This window comes from Labrus bergylta, chromosome 18, assembly GCF_963930695.1.
Source record: "Labrus bergylta chromosome 18, fLabBer1.1, whole genome shotgun sequence".
Classification (NCBI taxonomy): Eukaryota; Metazoa; Chordata; class Actinopteri; order Labriformes; family Labridae; genus Labrus; species Labrus bergylta.
The window spans coordinates 1,057,948-1,078,314 of NC_089212.1; the positions used below are offsets into that span (position 1 = coordinate 1,057,948).

Here is a 20,367-nt window from a genome sequence, read left to right on the forward strand (position 1 = left end):
TGACTGAACTACGCACGTGTATCACACTCCTGCTAATTTAAATATGATGCACTGCTTGTTATTCTCACTCTGTAAAATGTTCTGCACACAGTTAATATTAAAGAAGTCTACATGTGGTTTTACTGCTGTCAGCTGCAAGACTATCAATTAACTTTCAAAACTCAGACATAACTGTCATGATTTGGTCACTTGTGTGTTTTTGTAATGTTTCCTAGTTTAATCTTTAGTGTTTCCTGTTTTCATGTTGTAAAGTTTCTGTGTTCTCATGTGTATTGTGAATTATTATTGTATCTCTGTACGGGCTCCACACATGACACTTAGAAAAAATAAACTAATTCTAACACAGCTACTTCTGCTAGTTCTCAAATGTAAAGAAGGTATCAGCTTTTCTTATTGCAAACAGTTTCTGCTTGTGTTGCAGTTTCTTCCTTCCTCACTATACACATAACCATGCCTGACTCTTTTTTTCCCTCACTTCCTGAAGAGGTGTGTTATATTATCAGTGACCAAGTGTGTGCCATCACTTATCTGAATCACTTTAGACTGTTCGGCTGCAGAGAAACATCAGACATTGGTGCTGGGACTTCATTCAGGTGAGATCTGGTAACTTTAAAATGTCAGTGTTGTGGTCTTATGACAAATACAATTGAAAAGAAAAGGAAGTGCTGAGAATAAATATGAACCTGATGATATATTTTTATTTGTTTGGTGAGGGTGGTTACAGCTTCTCAACAGCTGAGGTGTGAAGAAGAGTTTTGTGGTTATCTTTGAAACTCTTCCTGCGAGTTAGAGTTAAATGATCTAATGACATCAATGAATCAGATGCAGAATCAGGGCAGCGGAGGATTATTCAAGACCCATTTATTTACTTTTACTAATTAGCAGATTGTGATATTTGAAATGTCTGAAACTGGGCCCACTGCCCAACAGACCTGTAGTATTGCTTAATATGTAAATTATGTAACCTGAAACCCCCCCCCCCCCCCCCTTCGTAATGTTAACAGACAAAGAGTAAGGTCTTTTTACCTGCTCTTTCGTAATGTTAACAGACAAAGAGTAAGGTATTTTACCTGCTTTTTGTAAAGTGTCTTGAGATAACACTTGTTATGAGTTGACGCTATACAAAAATAAATTGAATTGAATTGAATTGAATTGAAAAAACACTGTTGAGAGACGCTATGTTTGATTGGCTATGGTTGTTGCTTAACTGAAGGTACCACTGTGTTTGGCTGAAATTCAAAAAATAAACATTAAAACATTTCATCAGCTGAGAAAATCTTAAATAATAAAACAAAAAAACTAAATTTTTTGACTTTGACTCAATGTGATTGAACTTGTATTTGACTTGAGGAAATCAAAGATCTGGTGCTTTCCTGAGGTTCAATTCATATCTGTGAAAATGATCTTGACTCGAGAAAAGTCTCCATGATGAAAGCCCCATGTTAAACGTATTCAGCAGTCCTGACCAATGAATCATCCTCTTAGATGTCACGCTGCCTGTATCCAAATCAAAAGGGATCATTTAAAACATAGAAATTAATATAACAAATAGTTTGACGAAACTAGTTAACAATCATCAGCTTTTACACTTGCAGAAAAAACACATGGTAAATGACTCCCTGTTTATTTTTTTTTATTAGTGCTGGTCATTGCTTCATTTATGTCACTGTGCAACACATTTCTTAAAAAAATAATGTCTTGATCTCTTTAACTCTAGGTTTCAATCTGAAGAATGACAGATTCCTACATTAACGTCACCCACTGGAATGAACACATCTTCTCTGACGCTGAGCATTACCAAAAATTAGATTTCATAAGGCACGTGGTAAGATGCATCGTCATTAGTATCGGCCTTCCTCTGACGCTCATGGCCATCTGTGCGCTTTGCTTTCTGGTATGTACATTACATGACTTTATTCATTTACTGTCTGTGCCATGTGTTTGTGGAACAGTCTCAGGATCAGAATCAGATCAACAATCAATTAGAGGTAGACAGATCTTACTGTGTTAAAGCAGTGTGCATATACTGATGTCACATGAGGAGGATGATAAGAGCTGAAAGTCCGGGAGGTGTTCACTGAGCCAGGTTTCAGTGAAACACAGGGCAGTGGATCTGCTAAAGTCCGTATTTGTGCTGTCAGGAGCAGCAGCTCGTCCATCTTGTGTGCTACATAAGTAGATGTTTGCCAGGTAAATGGACTAGAGCGCAGAGCACAGTCTGAAGTCTCTGCTGCCTCACAGTTTAATTGCTACCATCAGCGGCGTCTTCAGCAAATCCCATAGAGATATGCTGCCTCTCCATATGGATCAGGCTCGGGGGCAAGGATTCAGTTGAATTGGAGGGTGTGTCTTAAAAACTTGTACAATTAATTTACAAATGATTTAATAAATAATTGGTATTACATAGTGTTGCTTTAACTTTAAAAAAATTGAGATGTTGGGCCACGCAGGCTTAAGACAGGCAAACAATGGACTTGGGCCTGCACCCCTGTGAGAAGCCTCATTTGAGTTATTCACTGAGATCACCAAGAGGCCTAAAAGGACTCTTAATCCCAGAATCCCCTGCAGTACTTCACACCTACGTGTGAAGTGAAGGGGGGACTGGAACCTGAGGTAGACTCCACAGGAAGCAGGCCAGGTGACAAAACTCAGAGACTTCCATTGTTCTCTCTCTTTCAACGCACTGACTTCAAGTGTTCGGAGACACAAGCTCTAGATGACCAAGATGGCGGCGCGAGCGCATCGCGAGGCCCAGCGTCTCTCTCAGATTTGCAATTTTGCAGTTATTTTATTGTTAATTTCGGGTCTGTTCGCACGGAACAGTCTCGCCTTAACATCCTACACCCGACAGGAACTTTTGGATATCGGAATACACCTCCCTGACGATTAAATCAACAATCTTCGACTCATCCCTGAGATCGCCAAAACACCCGAGGCTACGCACTCTACCCGGCCGGGCGGAAGTGCTCGCAGGCGGCGTCGAGACCGTAAACAAAGGCGGGGGAAGCGCGGAGGTATAAGGGCTAAGCTAAAGCTAACACCGCACCGTCTCCCGTTACCCAGCATTTTCCTCGCTAATGTGCGGTCTTTGGTGAACAAAATGGACGAGTTACGACTTCGCATCATCCACAGCAAGAGAATTATGGACTGTAATGTCATGATCTTCACGGAAACATGGCTAAACAACGGAGTACCGGACGATGCTATCAAGCTAGCCGGTCGCCACACACACCGAGCAGACAGAATAGCAGAGGACTCCGGTAAGACCAGAGGAGGAGGGCTGTGCATTTATATTAACAAAGCTTGGTGTACAGACTCTGTCATTATTGGGAGACACTGCTCAGCTAACATAGAGTTTCTCATGGTTAAATGTAGACCTTTCTATCAGCCAAGGGAGCTCAGCTCCACTATTGTAACTGCAGCCTACATCCCCCCTGATGCCGATGCTAAAGCTGCTATGAAGGAACTTTACACCGCTATCAGTAAACAACAGACTGCTCACCCGGAGGCTGCATTTATAGTTGCAGGTGATTTTAATCACTCAAATTTAAAGACAGTGCTCCCTAAATTTCACCAGCATGTTTCCTGCAATACAAGAGGAAACAAAACTCTGGACCATGTTTACACAAACATCGCAGGAGCCTACACCACGACCCCCCTCCCCCACCTGGGACAGTCAGACCATCTTTCTTTGTTCCTCATCCCCAAGTACTCCCCACTCATCCAACGTGTGAAGCCATCAGTGACAACGATTAAAGTGTAGCCAGCGGGGACAGACTCTGTACTTCAGGACAAGTTCCATCACACAGACTGGAGTATGTTTGCTTCACAGGCTACCTTGGGCTCTCACACAGACATTGACACCTACACTTCTTCTGTGCTGGATTATATCAACACCACCATTGACAGTGTTACAACATGGAAGCAGATCACCACGTACCCAAATCAGAAGCCATGGATGAACAAGGAGGTGCGTCTCCTGCTGAAGGCCCGCAACACCGCCTTCAGATCAGATGATGCAATGGCCTACAGCGTATCCAGGGCAAACCTGAGGAGGGGCATCATCAAGGCCAAGCACTGCTACAAGCTGAAGGTTGAGGAACACTTCTCCAACTCCGACCCCAGACGCATGTGGCAGGGCATCCAGGCCATCAGTGACTATAAACCCAGAAACTCCACCCCGATAACCACAGATGTCTCCTTCCTGAACGAGCTAAATCACTTTTATGCACGTTTCGATAGAGACAACAGGGAGACGCAGACCACGAGCAGACCTCCTGCAGACAACCAGCCCCTCTCACTCACCTCCACAGACGTCCACGCTGCACTGAGCCGGATCAACGCTCGAAAGGCTGCTGGTCCAGACGGCACCCCCGGGCGCGTGCTTAGAGCATGTGCGGAGCAGCTCACTGGGGTTTTTACGGACATCTTCAACCTGTCCCTCGCCCAAGCAGCTGTGCCAGCATGCTTCAAAGCCACCTCCATTGTCCCAGTGCCGAAACACTCCAGCCCGACAGGCCTGAACGACTACCGCCCTGTGGCACTCACCCATCATAATGAAGTGCTTTGAGCGACTGGTCCTAGCACACCTGAAAAACTGCCTCCCACCCACACTGGACCCATTCCAGTTTGCCTACCGCAGCAACAGGAGTACAGAGGATGCAGTCTCCACTGCGCTGCACTCTGTGCTCACTCATCTGGACAATAACAACACATACGCACGAATGCTGTTTGTTGATTTTAGCTCAGCATTCAACTGTGTCATCCCCTCCAAGTTAAACACTAAACTCGGAGACCTGGGCTTCAACACCTCTCTCCGTCACTGGATAATGGACTTTCTGACCAACAGACCCCAGTATGTTAGGTCAGGACACACCTGCTCCACCACCATCACACTCAACACAGGCGTACCACAGGGCTGTGTGCTGAGCCCATTCCTCTACTCCCTCTTCACCCACGACTGCAGACCTGTACATGGATCCAACACCATCATCAAGTTTGCGGACGATACAGCGGTGATTGGCCTCATCAGCAACAACGATGACACGGCCTACAGGGAGGAGGTACAGCATCTGGCCGCCTGGTGTGCTGACAACAACCTGCTCCTCAACACCAGCAAGACGAAGGAGATCATCGTGGACTTCAGGAGAGAAAGAGGAAGCACGCACAACCCCATTCACATCAACGGGATGGCTGTTGAACGTGTCTCCAGCTTCAAGTTCCTGGGGACCCACATCACAGAGGACCTCTCCTGGTCCACTAACACCTCCAGTCTGGTTAAGAAGGCTCATCAACGCCTCTTTTTCCTGAGGACACTGAAGAGACACCACCTGTCTTCAGCTGTACTGATGAACTTCTACCGCTGTGTGATCGAGAGCATCCTGACCAGCAGTGTCTCAGTCTGGTACGGAAACTGCTCTGTCGCAGACCGTAAGGCGCTACAGCGGGTGGTAAAAACCGCCCAGCGCATCACAAGGTGTCCACTTCCTGCCATTGAGGATGTCCAAAGAAAACGCTGTCTGCGGCGAGCTCATGGCATCCTTAAAGACTCCTCCCACCCTGCCCACAGACTGTTTACCCTCCTGCCCTCCGGCAGGCGCTTCAGAAGCCTCCGGACCAGAACCAGCAGACTGAGGAACAGCTTTTTCCCCAGAGCTGTTTCTCTACTGAACTCTACCCCCCGAACTCTGAACTCTGTCTCTCTCTCTCTCTCCCTCTCTCTCTCCGCACCCTGCTGACCCCCCTTTCCCCTACATATCACCTCACACCCATCATCCCCCCACCACTCCTCCTGGCCACACACACACATCTCTCATCCACCTGTATTATTGTATTATAGTATGTTCATATTATGTCCATATTCTTTATATTATCTGTAAACTAGTATAGCATGCTCACTGCATCTTAATCTGTATATTATTAGTATAGCATGCTCACTGCATCTTAATCTGTATATTATTAGTATAGCATGCTCACTGCATCTTAATCTGTATATTATTAGTATAGCATGCTCACTGCACCTTAATCTGTATATTATAATCCTAAAAACACACTTATTTTGTAACATTACTTATTTATAGCATTTATTTATATTTATTGCATCCCATTAATCCAGCCATCCAGATATACCTCATAATTCACTTTTTTTGTCTACATCTGTAAATTTTGCAATTACTGTACATAGCACAGAATTACTGTACATACCACAGACTCTTGCACTCAATTACTGTACATAGCACAGACTCTTGCACTTTCTGCTAATTTGCCAAACCTCATTTCGTTACTCTATACTTGTATATGTGTAATGGGGTTACAATAAAGTTGAATCTCATCTCATCTCATCTCATCTCATCTCTCACCTCAATCTCTTTGTTTTAAATTTTGGTGCGCAGGTAATCCGCGGCCGGCAGTGTTCTGAATTCCGACCTCGGATTGTCCAGTGAACGCATTTCAGTTTCCCGGAGAGCGTCAGACTATAACAGATTATCAGAAAGATAACGGTCTTATTCCGTCCTGCAACGAAAGGACATCAACGGACATCTTTCCACTCGACGGAGAAACAACGAAGCCGCTCTTGCCGTAAGGGACCCTCGCTGCCATCAAACGCCTCTGCACCAGGACGGACAGAAGATCTGCTCCATCACCGGACTCTTTTTCCCTTTCACCAATCGCGGACAAAGCAATTTAAGTGAGGCTTAATTAGGTCTGGGCAGAATTAGCTTTAGAGAGTGTTTTTAACAATTGATTGATTTGATGTGAAAACTGTAATTTTTCTCTTTGTTGGACCGCTGCGTCCTGAGTTTATCTGTTTGAAACTCTTGTTATTCCCGTTTTGGACTGCTGCATCCTATATGTGTTTAGCATAACAGCGTTATAATCGGGTATTACTCTTCTGATCAGAAAGGCCAGTGTAAGCCGTATTAACTTGAATTCAGCCATTGGTTTGTTTCTGTGAATGAAGGGAATTACTCCGAGTTGTGGCGCGGGATTCGGACTGTGATCCGGCCTCTTCAGGCACGCATTTCTCTTCTCCTCTACTCTCCTCTTTTCTCCCCCTTTTACTAACACAGACATACACACACATACACATATTCCCGTGTAGACGCACATCTGGAGATTAACTCCACCACCACACCATTACACACTCACACATGTACACTCGCAGCCATTCAGACGCCTCAGAGACACAGATCGTGTCGGGCCGAACTCGGCCTCTTTTAGACAGTAGACCACGCTAGGTCTTTGTTAGGTGTGTGCAAGGGTGACCACGTGGGAAGAAGCAATCTCCCCCCTTTTCCCCCTCCTCTCTCTCTTTCATTCACACACGCACGCACACACACACGCACGCACACACACGCACGCACACACACACACGCACACACACACACGCACCCGGGTCTTTGTTAGGTGTGCGCCATCGTGAGTGACCATGTGGGTATGAAGCCATCTCCCCCCTCTCTTCCCCTCCTCTCTCTCTCTCTCGCTCTCTCACACACACACAACTACACATTTACACCTCTTCCACAAGCCTTGCTTGATAATGTTTGTTGCTTAGATTAGTTTATGATAGTTATTTGTTTGATTAAGTTCATTGATTTTGGATTGATGTTGCTTTGTTTAAATAAATTCTGTTATAATTTTAAGAGAGCAGTTGTTTGTGATTACTGGTGTATTTGCATTGTGATATAAGCTGGGTGTGAGGGCTTTGTGTACAGATTTCACACCTTCAATTTATTAAATATAGTTATTAATTATTAATAATATTAGTAATTAAGTAACTAATTTGAGACTGATTTGAGTGACATTTTGGTTATATTTCCCTGATTACAGGGTGGTGCCCCAAGAGTTGATTAAACATAGTTTATTGATATTGTTATTTATATTATTAATAATTAAATATAATTATTAAAGAGTATAACCAAAGTTGACTTGATACAGCCCCCAACAGAGATTAGTTTTGCAGTTGCTCTTAAACTTGTTAATTATTTAGTCCAAGTTTCTTGAAGAAAAAAAATATCAAGGAAATGGAAATATTGTTAATATTTGTGTTCCTTTTCCTTAAACAATACCAATTGATCAACTTTGTTCTGTGGAATTACTCATTAGCTATTGTGTGCAGCGAACATAAAATACAGTTTAAACATTGATGCTGGGCAGAGGCTGAATCTAATAACTTTTGTGATCCCATGTTTTTTAAATTTGGCCTCATCATCAGGCCAAATTGTCCAATTTGGTTTATGACTGACAACCAGTGAAACTAATGCTATTATTATAAACTCCAGCTGTTCTTTGTATTTAATGCTACTACAAGAATAAAGCATATTTTTGTCTGCTCACATGCTAAAATGAACTGGCCTAATAATAAACAGTCCTTCATCAAAATCTTTTTTATAGCACATGAAGATCACATTAGTGTTGTTTGTCATTTAAAGATTATTTTTTGGATTTTCATGCCTTTATTTTTTAGAGCTAGGACAGAGTCAGAAATCAGGGAGAGAGACTGGGGAATGACATGATAGGAAGCAGCCACAGGTCGGCTTCAAACCCGTGCTGCCCACCTGGAGGACAACAGCCTCTGTTCATTGGACACACGCACTAACCACTTTACTACGTGTGCCCCCGGATTTTGAACTTTTATCATAATTGAATGTTGTCACCAGAAAATAAATTTTAAAAGTATAGCTGCATGTCTACAGATATACCAGTGTGTCAACTACGATGAGAGATGGATGAAAAATACATATATACAGTATCTCTTACTGCAACAACTGGGCAGAAGAAGGTTTTATTTTATTATTATTATTATTATTTTTTAATCTTTTTATTAGTTTGCACAGATGATAAGAAAACATACAGTTGGCATAAGAGTTGACATTGTACTGTGGTCATCTTTTATAAACCCCATTGCTGCCTTCTCCCGCCCAACCCAGTTAACCCCATACCCACCCACCGAGTCAGGAATCCTCACTCCGGAGGTAGCCTGTTTCCACAGTAGCCTACCCAGGAGTTTCATTCACACTCATGCAGGACAAGGAGCAAGAAGACAGAGGAAATAATACATTAATAAAGTAAATGAAGAAAAAACCATTAGAAAAATAAATATATATATATATATTAGCGCTGTGCATCTTCACTGGTCTTACGATTCAATTCGATTACAATTATCCAGTCAACAATTCAATTCAATTCGATACCACGATGCATCACGATTCATCCTCAATTTTCTATTTTACTGCACATGTCTACTTTTTCATAAACAGAGACAAACAGTCCTATAAATATGAACTCCTTTTGTATAATTTAAAAAGTGATTTAGACAACAATGTCATTATCAATATCTTTACACTGGAAGTTAAAATTAATACATTATAGCGGTAGCTTACAGTATAGGTAAAAAGTAGGCTATAAGTGTTTGTGTGTTTAGTTTATTATACTAGAGAAAGATGTTTTAAAGTCACTGTGTGTTTAGTTTATTATACGAGAGAAAGATGTTTTTTAGTCACTGTGTGTTTAGTTTATTATACCAGAGAAAGATGTTTTTAAGTCACTGTGTGTTCTCTTCTCAGGACGTTGTAGCTTTTAGCTGTGAGCTTTGTTCAGGGTTAGTTTTGTTTCTGTCCTTTTTATTTCAGACGAGTTGTGTTAATCTGCTACTGCTGTAAACACCTCATTTCCTGATATGGATGTTTCACGCACAATTACTTCAACTACAGATAGACAGGGGACTTTTATTGTGAAGAACATGTCGGAAATAGAAAGTGTTTATCATCGAATGAACAGCGCTTTAGCGGAGGTGCACTTATTAGTGGTGATTCTCGATGACGCTGTGTCTGGAGTCTACTGTGTTTACAGTCGCTCACTTTATCACGAGTCACCGCCACAGCCCCCTTCTTTTAGTTATCCTGGACTTAAGACAGCGAGGCATCAGTTTAAACACACCTTTATCTGTAATGAAGATGCTAACCTGTGTTGCGGTGGGCTAAAATGACACTGAGTCAAGCCGTTTCAGCCTGCAGCGGTGCACTGTGGTCTGAGCGTGCAGGACCAACTGACTCTGCTCATAAAGTCAGCAAGCACAGGAGCTCAATTTACGTTGTTTTCTGTCACAAATCGTTCTGTTAGCCTACGTTACTCTCATTACACACTCTCACCACTCACTCAACGCTGCGCAAAACAACCGCATTTAGCGGTTAGCAGATGCTTTTTTCTAACCCTTGTCATAATCGATTACGTCCTGTCCCTGAGAGAGAGAGAAAGAGTTCATCTCTTATTCATTATTTTCCTCATTGATAGCTGGGATATCTATATGATCTAAAAAGGGTTGCCAAGTGTTATGGAATAATTTAAGGGAGAACCTCATCTTCTCAAGCCTAATGCACTGCAGTATATCCTGAATCCATCTATTATGAGTAGGCGGAGAGGAATGTATCCATTTGAGTAGAATAAGTCTCCTTGCAAGTAGAGTGGTAAATGCAATAACTCGTTGTTCGGTTTTGAGCGTGTTAGGCATAGAAGGGATTCCGAAAATGGCAGTGGGTCAAGGTCCATTGTTCCATCGCCCGCTGTGGGCCGCTCCGTCACTCTGGCTTCTCTCCATTAGTGCATGTCCATAAGATCCTGTTTCTGCATGTGTGTGTATATTTCAGCCTATGTGTGAGTTCATGACTTACAGAGTGTAAAAACTGAAATTTCCCCTTGCGGGGATCAATAAAAGTAAATCTTCATCTTAATCGGAAGGAGAAGCTGGGAGCAAACCACAGACCAAAGCGAGAGCAGTATGATGTTTCCATCAGTGCCCACTGGGGTTGTTCGCCCAGTGTCACATTAGCATTCTAAAAAAGAAGCTTGTTGATCTTACAGGCCCAATAATATTGGCGTAAACTTGGTAAAGCCAGGCCTCCCTCAGACTTGGGGAGTTGGAGAACTGTCCTCTTGATACGCGTTCTTTTACTACCCCATATGAATGAGTTTATCAGTTGATCAAGTGAGGAAAAAAAAAGATTTACTAATGAATATTGGAATGTGCTGAAAGGCATACAAAAACTGGGGCAGTACCACCATTTTGATTAGATTCACGTGTCCCAATAGAGCGAGAGGGAGACAAGGCCACCTGGTTAAATCCCTAGATATCTATATCCTTCTGTGACCTTTCTAAAAGGCAAAAGAGTTTGGGGAAGCATTTCCGCAAGTGAATTAATAGGGAAGTATTCACTCTTCTGGAGGTTTAGTTTGTAACCAGAAAGTTTCCTAAATTGATCCAGGATGTCTAAGATCGTGGGAAGAGAGGATGTTGGGTTCGAAATATAAAGCAAAAGGTCGTCCGCATATAAAGAAAGCTTACTGGCTAGACCGAAAACGTGTTATACCCTCAAACTTCTCCTCTTTACGAGGAGTTGAGCCCTTGGCTCAGGGCTCAACGGCCAGAGCAAACAGTAACAGAGCTGAAGCAAAATTTTTCAAGGATGAAAAACAAATACTTCCACTCTACTCTGTCGAATGCTTTTTCGGCATCCAAAGAGAGCACAGTTTCAGCTGAGCTGTTAGTGGAGGAAAAAATTATGTTGAGCAGCCTTCTAGTGTTAAAAAACTATTGTCTTCCTGAGATAAAGCCGGTCTGATCAGGGTCGATAAGGGATGACCTTCTGGAGACGGCAAGACAGGTCTTTGGCTAGTATCTTAAAAGTCTACATTCAGGAGGGAAATTGGCCTGTGGCTGCCACAGAGGAGAGGGTCCTTATCCTTTTTTAGCAACAGAGTGATCGAGGCTTCTGATAATGTCGGTGGTAAGTGGCCCTTCAGAAAGGCGTCATTAAATACCCTCACCAAGAATGGAGCGAGTACAATGTGAAAGGATTTATAAAACTCTGTGGTAAAGCCGTCCGGACCAGGTGATTTACTGGTTTGTAAGGATTTAATTGCTTCTGTCGCTTCAGATATGGTTATGGGTGCGTCCATGCCACCTGAGTCTCCTCCGTCAACTTGGGGGTAAGCGAGAAGTTCAAGAGGATTGGGGCTGTTCCAGTCATGTGGAGCAGACTCAGAGGAATAAAATTTAGAATAATAGTTTGAGAAGATATTGCTAATTTTCATAGGGTCCGTTGTAATTTCACCTGAAGGTGATTTTATTCCGGGGATCAGTCTGGAGGCCCTAGCCACCCGCACTTGATAAGCATGCAGTTTTCCCACCTTATCTCCTTGCTCAAAAAAACGTTGCTTGGTTTGAAGGAGTTGCCTCTCAACCTTACCAGTGGACAACAAATCAAATTGAGATTGAAGCTGGAGCCGCTTTTTGTAAAGTGAGGAAGAAAGATTGGCCGAATACAGGTCATCAAGTTTTCGGATTTCATCAGATATTTCTGTTAACATTATTTCTGAGACGTTCTGATTTCTTAAAATGGGATACAAAGGAGATAATCTGTCCCCACAGACAAGCTTTGAAAGCCTCCCAAAGTATATCACTGGAGTGTTGTTTGTTTCAAAGAAAAAATTAATCTGTGTAGTGAGAAAATCTTTAAATTTAGGATATGATAACAAGTGTGAGCTAAATCTCCAGAATTTTGAGAGTGGTCTGTTCCGAGGAAAATAAGAGAATGGAAGTAATTCTCTCAAGGAACATGTCCGCCATTACCGACATGACAGACACTGTCATTTGTACCAGATCAATTTTGGACTCGAGGGCAGAGATGGTGGTCTTAAACTCTGTCGAAAGAGCATCCTTGTGACTCTCCAGGAAGCTGGTTAGTGCAGCCATGCTAATGTCACTAGCTGCGGTCTCCTCCTTAAGCGGGGGATCTTTCTTAGTCTGCTTGGAGGCTTTAGATGACATTTCTTCGTGTGGTCCTGGGTTACTAAGTCGTATTGGGGTAAACTTGTGCAAAATCAAAACAGAGTTTGGGGTTGAAATGATAAAAGTTTTTAAAAAGTTGCGGGAACGGAAGGTAAACACTACTCCTTGTCCGCCATTACCGGAAGTCCAGAAGGTTTTGTTTTTGGGAGAAGGATGAGAACATGTTTACAACTGATTGTCTTCTTTTTTTTTGTTTTTCTGCAGGTACGAAAAGATCATGTGGCTCCAATCTACGTCATCAACCTTCTCATTTCTGACGTCATTCAGCTCTGCTGCATGCTCATTTGGGAGATAAATCAGGATAAGTCTCGTGAGAGCGTACGTTATATTTACCGCAGTGGCCTAATGACCAGTATTTGCTTCATGGTGTGTGTCTCACTGGAAAGGTAACTATACGTCCTGTAGCTACGTCTGTTTCTGACTTTAATATTTCTGACTTATTCTGCACCTCCTCAAAGACAACGTGTCCATCTTTTATTGCAGATATTTGGTCATCGCCCACCCACTGTGGTACCGCTTCAAACGAACCATCAAGATCTCTGTGGTGGTCAGTGTCGTGGCCTGGCTCTTTCCTCATGTAATTTTGCTCAGTCTGTTTCTCCCCAATTTATTTCTCTTGGTTCCTATTGAAGTGATAATTAGCGTCTTCGCCACCTTCCTCATCATTCCCTTCCCACTGTTCATATTCTTCCTGGTTGGGACCCTCAGAGCCCTCTCTGCTTCCGTCTCCGTCCCCTCTGAAGAAAAACGCAGAATTGTTGGAATTTTGGTCCTGGTGCTGCTCATTTACACGCTGCTGTTCCTGCCCTGGATAATTTTCGCTCTTCTCATGAACATGAACATATTAGACCCAACTCTGAATGTCTTATCTGACACGTTTCTTAAGCTGAGTCCTCTTGCAGACTTAATTCTGTATGTTTTCTTTAGAAAAGAGTCCATTGGCAAGCTTTGTACCGCTGTGAACTGGTGCAGAGTTGCCAACGCTGACACCAACATATAGACAGTATGAATGTGGACAACATTTTTGACATTGACCTCCATGGAGGAAGAGAGAATGAGGAGAAAACAGACCAACATGTTCTCTCAGTTTAGAACAAATGTATTTCTTACAAAACAGTATTTCTTTAGCTATGTTGTTCTTCTTGACAGTTAAATACACTTTCTACTCTTCTTAACTTTCTAAACTTCTGATCAATAAGAGTTTTACTTGTGCAGTTCAGGTGGTTGGCATGTTAGCTTTTAGGATGTGAGAGAAGGTCCTATTTATTATAAATTTGACCAAATGAAATTTTATATCAACATGAACATTAAGAAACCCTTAACAGATGTCTCTTGTTAACATTAATTAAGGGTTTACATGTTCATTAAGCCTATTAACTAATATTACTAAATGGTTGATAAAGATGTTCATTTAGATGCATGTCTTGAGGTTCACAACTAAGTCATATCATTAAGACAAAACTGTTTTTATTCATGTTTATTTAAGGTTAATGACTGTTCACTTCCATCCTCCAACTGGTGACTTATTAAAAAGGTAAAAAGGTAAAGGTTGAGATCAGTGGACCACACCATGGTCTTCATGTAGACATTAGATTGTTCCTTTATCTTCATGTAGAGGTTCTTAACTTACAGCCTAACCTATCATTATTGTTATATAAGCATTACTAAACCATGATTAACCATTTAAAAATGCTCTGAATAAACCTTACTAAACCATAATTAACCATTTATTAATGCTCTGAATAAGCATTACTAAACCATAATTAACCATTTCTTAATGCTCTGAATAGCCTAACTTAACCATGATTAACCATTTATTAATGCTCTGAATAAGCATTATTAAACCATGATTAACCATTTATTAATGCTCTGAATAAGCCTTACTTAACCATAATAACCATTTATTAATGCTCTGAATAGCCTAACTTAACCATGATTAACCATTTATTAATGCTCTGAATAAGCATTACTTAACCATAATAACAATTTATTAATGCTCTGAATAAGCATTACTTAACCATAATTAACCATTTATTAATGCTCTAAATAAGCCTTACTTAACCATAATAACCACTTATTAATGCTCGCTCCATCCATCGCCATGCCTTCTCCTTCTATAAGGCCACTGCTCTCTCCAGGTTGTGTGTGGCTGCCTGTCACTGGGTCACCGAGGATGGTGAGTCTTGGATGTAAATGACACAAGATGAGTGAACTTTGAACTTCTGTTGAAGCGACTCTCACTTGTAATGGCTCTAGAGAAAATGAAACATGAAAAGAAAGGATGCACCAACAGTCAGGAAATTAGACATATAATTACATAAATAAAATAATCAACCCCCTGAGATCTAAGATATTTTTCCCTTCATTTATTTGCCTGGTCTCCTTCAGTAAGAAGGAATGTATTGCCAGAGTAACGCGCAACAATGTAATATACATCTATTGTTTACAGGACAACCTGGGGAATCAGAATATCTATCCCCTAAGGATGTCAGATAGAGGCCTAACAGTTATTACACCATAAATACAGAAGAACAATAAAAGCGACATCTAAATTTCACAAACACATGTTGAAATAAATGTAAAACAACAAGTACGATGACATTTGGCCTCTTAAATGGTTCTCCTATTTCCTGGTGACCAGGAGGTCTGTAACCACTGTCATATTTGAGTGACAGTGGCCGACCTACAGCGGTGTACGGACTAATTATTATACAGACACTTTTATTATCTATGCAGTGTCATACGTTTGTGTGAACCCCCACACACAGAAAAACTTTGCATTTTGGCATCTTACATAATAATAATTTACTTACCAACAAAATTGAAACATTATGATGAAGCATTCTTTATTAAAGATGCATCAATATGTACTTCACTTTACTTATTCTTAGTCTTAATCTTTTCTTTTCATGTTTCATTTTCTCTAGAGCCATTACAAGTGAGAGTCAAGGATGATTAAAAGTTAGTGCCAGTTAACAAAAACTTATAGGAAAAAAGTTATAGGAACATGTAGTGTGTTCTTAATAAGGTTCTTCTGCAAAACACGTTAAGTAATGACACAAACAACTTCCTGAGAGCCTTCTTCTCAGAACGGATATCATAGGTGATGTGAAGATTAAGACATGCATTTTCTGATATAGAGATTTAGCTGATATTTGGTGTCGTTTTCGTCTCATCTTATATAAGTACCAAAAATTCTCACGTAACCTTTCAACCTAATTTATAATGGAGGACATGACTTAATTTTATTTTGAGTACATATTTGAATATGTGGCCCTTATAAAGAGAACAGGTGCTATTAACTGGATGACCCCCCCCCCCCTCCTTGCTTGACCAATGGTAATAATAATATCTTTATTTATATAGCACCTTTAAAAACAAATGGTTACAAAGTGCTGTGACAGACAAAGCAAATACAGCAACACAACAGCAGAACAGAGATCAACAGAGAGGGCAAAATTGTAAAAATGCAAATAACAGGAATGATATGAAGTCAACAGGCAGGTGTGGAGAGGCAGTTCAGTACAGTGAAGGAAAATTAGTTTAAAATCAATCAGGAGAAAACAAAATTAAAATTGAGGGAGAGTGGGATGACATCACATCACAGGTTGTAAACACTTAATGAAGATAAAAAGAAGGGATAAACGGGACATTGGTTAAATGAATAAAGCAACAGAGAGCTGAAGAGTTAAACGATAAAAGGAGTAGGAATTTAGAGCAGTAAAATTAATACAGGAAGAGATACATATAAAGGCTAAAACATTTAAAGAAGAGAAAGATAAAAAGGGTTAAGAGCAATAAAATTAATAAAAGGAAGGGATAGATCTTTAAAGGAGAAATCTCATAAAAGCAAGTCTATAAAAGTGAGTTTGAAGAAGTGATTTAAAAGATGGAACAAAATGACGGCCCAGCTACAACTGAGACTGCCTGTTTTCAAAAGGAGAAGGATAGCAGTTACTGACACCTCACTTAGGACTTAGGACTGTTCTCATTTGTAACTGTTAATTGCCTGTTATTTTAAAAAAGTGGCAATAAAAAATATAAAAAAATTATAAAGAGAAAAGGTTATAGCTAAGACAATGCATTATTAAAGGGAAACTTCACCCGTTGAAACATGAATCTGTATTGACATTGGGTCATATATGTATTAGAAATGTGAAATACATTTTGAAGTTGGTGTCTTCTTGGCCGAGAAAAGGCAGAAAGTGTCTTTTTGGCTCATATTCAAGGTTCAAGGTTGTCTTTATTATCCCTGCGAGAGGGCAATTTGTTTTGCAGTCAGCAGTCAAACACATAGATACACAGCCCGCAATCAGCACATAACATAAAATGGACAATAAATAAATACAGTAGTTAAGACAGATGGAAGCAGAGGCAACACAGTTAGTGGTTTAGAAAGGTGATGGCAGCAGGAACAATTGAGTTTCACATCCTCTTTGTCCTGCATGCTGGCAGACTGAATCTGAGGCCTGACAGCAGCAACTTCAATTCCTTGGACGTGGATGAAAGACAACAACTCAGAGAATGCACAGCACCGCAGGCCACTCCCACTAAGGTGCTTTATTTACAGACATATTTTCTACATCACATAAGGCCGTTTCCTCAACTGATTCAGAGATTTCTTCCAGAAGGAATTGGCATCTTGGAAATTCTTGGCAGCAAACAGACTCTATGTCTGTGTCCATAGGCAAACAGTGAGAGCCCTAGCACCAGTCCGCCCTAGCTCGCTATATTGCGGCTCATTGAGATAGCCACGAACATCTTATTCGAGCACAAGACCTTCAAAATCCCCTTCATCCATATCAGCTTGAAGTTGAAACATACATTTATCATACATTTGTTCTTCTAGACTTTCTCCATAGAGTCTGTTAGCATAGCTTCCTAGCAAGATGGCGGACATTGGGTTTCGACTCTGGGAGTGAGGTCCCACCCACTGATCTGTGATAGGTCTGTAGCTTCAGTGGGAAGCTCCATAAGTGGGTTGAAAACATGAAAGATGATTCCAGAGGAGAGGAGCCTGATAACTGAAGGCTTTACCTCCCATAGTACATTTAGAGACTGTACCACTAGCAGGCCTGCATTCTGGGACCGTAATGTTCTCAAAGGGTAGTACGGCACTAGTAGCTCCTTAAAGGCTTTATATTCGATTTTTCACACTTAATGTAATAGAAATCAAGTATATCCTCTGAAAATAACTCTGTGAGTCATGACTGTCTACAATGGGTGTAACACCCGAGTCCCACTGTCTGTAATGCTTTCCAGGTTTTCCGAGTCCTATCTTCAGTTTGTTTACATCGCCTGGACGGCCGGCCGACTCCTCCCCTCGCATTTAAAAGTTGTTTATTTGAGGGACTAGAGAAAAGAAGACTAACATACTGTACTCACTGATTCTGTGCTTCTAGATCAAGCTCATTTCAGGTAAATTTACAAACAGTGTGAAGATACGAGCATAATAAAGATCGTTAGCATTAGCATGCTAACACAACAATGCACCACAAGTTGTTTTGGTTTCATGATGGTGCTCTAGGGCGACATCTGCTGGATGAAAAAAATTGCATATAAAGCCTTTAAGATAAGATGGTGCCTGGCCATACATGTGGTTTTACTACTATCAGGTGCAGCACTTAAAAAACTATCAGTTAACTTTCAAAACTCAGACATAACTGTCATGATTTCGTAGCCGAAACAAGGAATCAATCTTGACGACACACATGTTGAAGAAGTGGCATTAGCCCTGTGGGCTGATCAGACAGCCATTAGCCGAGAGTTAATCAACTCTTTGATGGAAGTTAACCCTGACATCATGTTTTATCCAGGTACCAAACACTTTCCTCTCTTGCCCTATTCACAGGTAAACATGACTTCTGAGGGCATATGTGCCTTAAAGGTGTGGTGGAATCACCAGGAACTGACTCATTGCTTCCTTGTTATCCCCAACCTTCCGCACCCAGCTTACATAGGCAGTGACCTACTCGTCAGGCTGAATGTACAAGTCAACACCATTAACAACATGTTGTGGTCCCTCAAGACTGTCGTTAACAATGCGGCTCCAGACACTGACGACCTGTCACCCTTACTCACAGTTGATCTTTCAACCATTATTCTCACTCTGTAAAATGTTCTGCACACAGTTAATATTAATGAAGGCTACATGTGGTTTTACTACTGTCAGGTGCAGCATTTAAAGACTGTCACTTAACTTTCAAAACTCAGACATAACTGTCATGATTTGGTCACTTGTGTGTTTTTGTAATGTTTCCTAGTTTCGTCTTTCCTGTTTTCATGTAAAGTTTCTGTGTTCTCGTGTATCTCCTTGATTTATGATTTGAGTTCTCTGTGTCTGCAGTGTTTCATGATTTATCTTGTATTGTCCTCAATGTTTCTTGTCTTGTATTTTCTCCCTGCCTCTGTGTTTTCCCTCCAGCCTTGATTGCCCTGATTGTCCTCACCTTTGTCTTGTTGGTTTCACCTGTGTTTGATTACCCCTGTCTCTTTAGTCTCTGTTCCTCCCCTCTTGTTGTCAGTTCATTGTAGTTTTGTCGGTCTTTGTCAGAGTTTCCCTTTGTTAGTTTCTGTTGAACATTTTGAAAGTGAGTTTTTGTTGGCTTTTTCCTTTTTGTTTAAATAAATATTATTGTTAGATCTGCATCTGGGTCCTCCTCTTAGTTATTTCCCGTTCATGACAGAATTAACTTAACACACAAAATTGACCCAGCAGAGGATTTAAATAAAATGGACTACTATGCTAGGATTCTGTGGATAAAAGACACCAACTCCCAGAATGCACAGACTCCCACTGATCTAGGATGCTCTATTAACAGACAATTACTACAACACAAAAGGCTGTGTCCTCAACTGATTCTTACATTTCTTCCAGAGAGAACTGGCATCTTGGAAATTCCTGGCAGCAAACAGACTCCATGTCTGTGTCCATAGGAAAACAGTGAGAGCAGTCTCCTTGGACTAACACCCGCCTGACCATTTTTCCTGGGACTTGTGGAGGCCAGACAAGTCTGGAAGACTGGAAACCACAGAATCCTCTCCTTTCTCCGCTGCCCAGCATCTCAGAGTCTCTGCCTCAGGATGTTCATCCTGGCTCCCCCTCGGCGGTCCTGCCCACTCCTGTGTCTCCGTCTGAGGTCCTGTCGACTCCTGCGCCCTCATCTGAGGTCCTGCAGAATCCGGCACCCTCATCGGAGATCTTGCTCCTGACTCCTGCATCCTCAGCAATGGTCCTGTTGACTCCGCCTACTCTTGTGTTTCCTTGGGACACTGGTCCCGTGTCGACGTCTGGTCAGCCTCCCGACCGTCCTCCTGAACTGTCCTGGCTATGTAGCCTGAAGGTCCGGAGAAACACAAAGACATCAATTCAGCGTGGCTGCATATTACCGGACATCTGGGTCGACAAAATTACACATGGCATCAAAGACCCCTATGCTTCCCCAAAAGTACCTGTGTGAGACTTACTCAACTTTAACCACATATAAAAACCTACTCAAATACTTAAGGTGCCTTTGTCT

At 41.6% G+C, this 20,367-nt stretch overlaps 1 protein-coding gene across 1 annotated transcript; it reads left to right on the plus strand.

The window, feature by feature from the left end:
• The first annotated feature begins 528 nt into the window (after positions 1 to 528).
• LOC109992134 (G-protein coupled receptor 4-like) lies at positions 529 to 16,136 on the plus strand. Its single transcript, XM_065966584.1, has 4 exons — positions 529 to 593; positions 1,718 to 1,894; positions 13,052 to 13,233; positions 13,331 to 16,136. The coding sequence occupies exons 2-4, from the start codon at positions 1,733 to 1,735 to the stop codon at positions 13,845 to 13,847; spliced, it is 861 nt and encodes a 286-aa protein (XP_065822656.1). The 5' UTR covers positions 529 to 593; positions 1,718 to 1,732; the 3' UTR covers positions 13,848 to 16,136.
• Positions 16,137 to 20,367: the final 4,231 nt, after the last annotated feature.